At 43.4% G+C, this 5,776-nt stretch overlaps 1 protein-coding gene across 1 annotated transcript; it reads left to right on the top strand.

Moving 5' to 3' along the window:
- Positions 1 to 566: 566 nt before the first annotated feature.
- On the top strand, positions 567 to 5,236 carry LOC139469307 (tubulin alpha-1C chain-like). The gene is made up of 3 exons (XM_071251446.1): positions 567 to 743; positions 2,660 to 2,882; positions 3,094 to 5,236. Exons 1-3 carry the CDS (start codon positions 741 to 743, stop codon positions 4,224 to 4,226), a joined length of 1,359 nt encoding a protein of 452 aa, XP_071107547.1. The 5' UTR covers positions 567 to 740; the 3' UTR covers positions 4,227 to 5,236.
- Positions 5,237 to 5,776: the final 540 nt, after the last annotated feature.

The following is a 5,776-nucleotide window of genomic DNA, read 5'->3' as shown; positions in this document are numbered from 1 at the left end:
GGCTTCCAGATGGATCACCTCTTTATACAAACCTCTCTATCTCGAAGTGACATGAGGCTTCTAGATGTATGTCGCCTGTTTTTATAAACCTCTCTGACTCGAAGTAGCCTGAGGCTTCCATTTGTATGTCACATTGTTATATGAACCTCGAGGTGCCTTAAGACTTCCAAATGCACATACCATGTTTATATACCCTTTCTATCTCGAAGTGATCAAAGGCTTCAATATACACGTGACCTGTTCATGTGTAGGCCTACCTCTCTATCAGTTCAAATCACATCAAGATAAAAGTAATTCGTAAATTTTAAAGGTCACAATAATTACCATACTCAACGTCTTGTCACACTATTCATATATTCGCTTTTTTTTAAAAACACATTTGAATGAACGACACATCATTTTCATACATCTTATCGCATCTTGACTAATATGTCTTAATTTATCCATCACTCATATCTGGTAACCGCCTTTCACCTTGAATTAAATGAAGGCATCAAAATTCAAACGCACACGGGATCCCAGCCACCTGTAATCAGGATGAGTCAGTACATCTGGTGTAGGGTGACCAATGCAGGTAATAATATACCTGGCGTGGCCGAGGCTGTGGCCTATAAGAAGCAGCGCTCGTGGTCGGCTGGCTCAAACACACTCACTTGAGACACCTTACCGTCTTCGTGAGTTACACCTGTTGCCTGACTCACCTGTTTATTTTCACACGGCATTTTCAGGAACCACAGAAAATGGTAAGTCTAAAACGCCGTAACGACTTTAAAGACAAACAACATGTCATTCACATAACACATTTAAGCATGCAACTCCACATGGAATTTAACAACTGTAAAAGATTTGTTTGGATGTCTAATCACAGATCTTAATCTTATGTATGAGTGAGAAAATGAATGTGATTGGTCGTCGCCCTCAGCAGTTCTGATTCCTTCATGGGCGTCACATGTTGAACCAAGGGGATTCGAACTTGGTCTTAGTTCGCGATGACCTTAGGCGCTGTCCACTGTAATACCGTACATATCTCCTCTCATCCCATCCCATTCATCTCGGTCAGCAGTGGAAGGAATTTATAGTGGAACTATAATTTCATTAGATCACGTGACTATCACACGAGGCCATACAATCTGGCGGCAGACGCAACCCTTATAATCAATGTTGCCAGATGCCAAATTTCTAATAAACATTAAAAAAATGTTTTCTAAAAAATCGGGCGTCATGTTGTTCGAACTGTGTGCAGTTGGCAGTTTACATTGAAATCATGCAATGTCACTACTCCGTTGCTGCCCGAGGTATTCTCTATCGTAGAAACCCAGTGGACCTGAATGGACTATAGAGGACGACACATGCTTCTAATCGACATGTTATCATAAGGATGATATGAGTCAAAGGTCAAAGGTTATCATCACTGACTACAACGTACCGTAGATAAATGATTAAACGCCCGCATTGTATGAAACCCTATCGGGATCTCCTGCCGCCTCTAGTTACGGTTTTTGGTTTGTTTGTCTTTTTCTTTGTTTGTTGATTAACGTCCTCAGCAATATTTCTGCTATATGAAGGCGGACTGTTTATAATCATGTTTTGACCTGACAATCCAGCGATTGATATTATGAGCAACGATTCACGTCGTATCAACCATCAACAATGATCAACCATGCACGTCGTCACAGATCCTGACCACCCGAGGGCCGTTTGTCGCCCGGAGAGGGGAAAGTCGGGAGAGACGTTCCCCGGCCGCTTCATAACAAGGACTGGTCGACTCGGGGTAGCATACTAGTCAGGACTAGTACATAAACACATACGCACGCACGCACACGCGCATCCACGTGACTTTATAAGTGCAATCATCTTAAACGCGACGTTAAACCCCATTCCACCTCACCACTCCATCATCAGCAACATTAGGCGACTACGCAGGTCTTCAGCAACCATGCTTGCCGTCAAAAGTGACTAAGCTTGTCGTAAGAGGCGACTAAAGGGATCGGGTGGTCAGGTACATTGACTTGGTTGATGCATGACATCGTATCCCAATTACGTGGATGCTCATATCATATCATAATGCTCGTGGTATCAGTCACTGGATTGTCTGGTCCAGACACAATTATTTACATACCGCCGTCATATAGCTGGAATATTGCTGAGTGTGGCGTTTAACAACAAATAAACAAACAAATTATCGTCAACATGTTGCTTCCCACACATGCGGCTGTGTTTTGTGCAAGTATTCGTACGGACGCAACTGGCGGAAACCAACCGCAATCACCTGGCTTAAAGTGTGTGTACCTTGAATATGTGAATCGTTGCTCTCTCTATCAACCACTGTTTTAATTGTCTACGCTTGATGACCTTACAGTGCCGCGCTATAATACTGTTATATTGATGACTAGGGCGTACAACGCAGCACTCACTCACTCTGTGCTGTGTACCTAAAATATAACTCTCCAGGACAAAGATCTTTCTCCTGTTCAGTCTTACCTACTCAGCTTTTAGAACATCAATCAAGACTATCTCTTTCGCAAAGCTTTCTACTCTTGTCCTCTCTTGTCTATGCTCTGTGCATACTATGAGAGTATGGAAAAATGCAAATTATATACGAGCTAATATACTGCACTGCACCCAATCGTATTTGACATTTTATTTTCTTTACTATAAGAGGGAAGTCGTTAGCATCCACATCGGCCAGGCTGGAGTACAGATCGGCAACTCCTGTTGGGAATTGTACTGTCTAGAGCATGGCATTCAGATGGACGGTCAGATGCCCTCAGACGTGTCAGTCGAGGGCAGAGATTCTTCCTTCAACACCTTCTTCAGCGAGACAGGATCTGGGAAACATGTGCCTAGGACCATCTTTGTTGACCTTGAGCCAACAGTTATTGGTAAAAATACGTTCCTACAACACAACTGAACGTTTCGTGAAGATTTTCTCAATAATCTTAGTTTTAAAATTTTATACGTTTCAAACAAAGTATCGACTCATAATTATCATATATTTGAAACAGAAACAACAATGTAATATACACTGAAAGTTATCTATTGACGCTCGGAAAGCGCCTTTAAACCTTTAAACATTCATTTGTTACTTTCCAGACGAAATCCGAACAGGCCCGTACCGTCAGCTCTTCCACCCAGAACAGCTGATCACGGGCAATGAGGACGCCGCCAACAACTACGCCCGAGGTCACTACACCATCGGCAAGGAGATCATCGACGGTGTGATGGATAGGATTAGGAAGCTGGCTGACCAATGTAGTGGACTCCAGGGTTTCCTCATCTTCCACAGCTTCGGCGGCGGCACTGGCTCCGGCTTCACCTCTCTGATGATGGAGAGACTGTCCTTTGACTACGGCAAAAAGTCAAAGCTGGAGTTCTCCGTGTATCCCGCTCCCCAGGTGTCCACGTCCGTGGTCGAACCCTATAACTCCGTACTGACTACACACACAACACTGGAACACTCGGACTGTTCCTTCCTGGTCGACAACGAGGCTATCTACGACATCTGTCGACGTAACCTCGACATTGATTATCCTACCTACACAAACCTGAATCGTCTGATCAGCCAGATCGTCAGTTCAATCACAGCCTCTCTCCGATTTGACGGCTGTTTAAACGTGGATCTTAACGAGTTCCAGACCAACTTGGTCCCGTACCCGCGCATCCACTTTCCACTGAGCACGTACGCTCCGATTGTGTCAGCAGAGAAGGCTTTCAGAGAGTCAATGACAGTTTCTGAAATTTCAACTGCCTGTTTCGAGCCCGTCAACCAGATGGTAAAGTGCGACCCTCGTCACGGCAAGTACATGGCCTGTTGTATGCTGTTCCGTGGTGATGTCGTCCCCAAAGACGTCAGCGCAGCCATTGCTAACATCAGGACCAAGAGAAGCATCCAGTTCGTTGACTGGTGTCCCACCGGGTTCAAGGTCGGCATCAACTACCAACCACCAACAATTGTTCCTGGGGATGACCTTGCCAAGGTCCAGAGAGCTGTCTGCATGTTGAGCAACACCACCGCCATCGCCGAGGCCTGGGCTCGTCTCGACCACAAGTTTGATTTGATGTACGCCAAGAGAGCGTTCGTCCATTGGTATGTCGGGGAGGGTATGGAGGAGGGGGAGTTCACGGAGGCTCGGGAGGATCTGGCAGCGTTGGAGAAGGACTATGAGGAAGTGGGGGCAGACACCGTAGATACGACGGGGGAAGAATATGACCAATCAGAGTTCTGAGAGCTTTAGGGGAACACGTGCAATATTAATTACGCATAATCAATAATACATCATATATTGCGTGCTATAGCGCTGAGAGGTAGAATACATTTATGCTAACATAAAACAGAGAGTGACTTGAGCTCTATGATACAATTTCATTATTCATCGTATATGTCATTCTTTATGCAGTCGTCAGCCTTCATTTCTTATGAATGGAGAAACAACAATATATATCCTAATGATTCCTTTGTTTGTCCTTCATTGGATACCATTCGACACCAATGCATTTTGCAATCTAGGTCTAGGCAATGTGACGTGGGGGCACGGGTGACCCAGTTGTCTTAGGCTGCGCACATTGGGTCCTTTATGTGTAATAAATAACTGTGATTGTGGGTTCGAATCTCATTTCCCCCACCAATCTGTCATCGTTGGTTTCACAAAAGGGGTAAACGTCTGAGACCTCCATCACTTTCCTCCCACATCAAGCTGAGACGCAGTGATATAACTGAAACACTATCTGACTTTAAAACTTACACGTACTCTAACTGGCGTATCAAACGGAGACCTTGTCTCTGTGTAATTTGGGTAATCATTGACTGCTGGATGCACGTACATAAGAAAACTTGTGTTTGCGAACAGTTTGTTTGTTTCGTTGTTGTTTATCGCCGCACTCAGCAATATTCCAGCTATATGACGGCGGTCTTTAAATAATCGAGTCTGGACCAGACAACCCAGTGATAGACATCACGAGCATCGATCCACGCAATTAGGATACGATGATATGTACCAAGCGAGCCTGATCACCCGATCCCGTTAGTCACTACTTACGACAAGAATAGTCACTATTTACGGCAAGCATTGGTTAGACCAATTCTTGTTTGCCTACAAATAAAGTGTGTTTTCAAAGACATGTGAAACTTACAAGGACTGCAAGTTGAACCGAGCCTCGCCCCCCTTTTAACATTTACTTATTATGGAAAACTAAATATGTTCATTTGAATTCCAAGATGTATTAACGGTGCTGCAAATAAAATATGTTTGTGCCTTAAAGAATGTGTGTTCTCTGTTACCATTTAACGTAGACCCTGATGCCTATACAAAATAAAGTTAAATACAACAATTTTGTCAACAAGTTTACAACAATCTTCTTCTAAAGATACAGTGCATATGTTTCTGGATAGAACAAACTGTTTATGTTTATATCATTGTATTTGTAGTGTCCATTCGTGTGTGCGTGCGTGCTTGCGTGCGCATATTCACAAAGTTAAGGTCAAATGTAAACATTTGAGATGTTTACGACTTAGTCGACCATAAAATATGGAATGGTGACGACGAAATCAAATCGTATTCTAAGCTTCTATTTTCTACTACAATCCAAAATGGCCTGGTCAGGTGATCCAGAGAACACGGACAAGTTCAACTTGTGACCTCTTGTGATGATTAACTTCATTACAGTTCAGGATAAAATTGCAAAACTCATTCGATATAATAATTCATGTCAGTCGGCCTTACATATCTGGTTACTGCATCAACACTTTGGATGTTTTTTTGGCGATATTTTACAAATA

Source organism: Haliotis cracherodii, unplaced genomic scaffold, assembly GCF_022045235.1.
Source record: "Haliotis cracherodii isolate W230 unplaced genomic scaffold, xgHalCrac1.p SCAF_2, whole genome shotgun sequence".
NCBI classification, from domain to species: Eukaryota; Metazoa; Mollusca; class Gastropoda; order Lepetellida; family Haliotidae; genus Haliotis; species Haliotis cracherodii.
Note: the sequence above shows the minus strand (reverse complement) of the source record. Positions and strands in the feature narration are given on the sequence as shown.

Coding starts and splice junctions, on each gene's coding strand:
- LOC139469307 (XM_071251446.1), top strand. Junction 2,883..3,093: donor CCTTGAGCCAACAGTTATTG/GTAAAAATACGT, acceptor GTTACTTTCCAG/ACGAAATCCGAACAGGCCCG.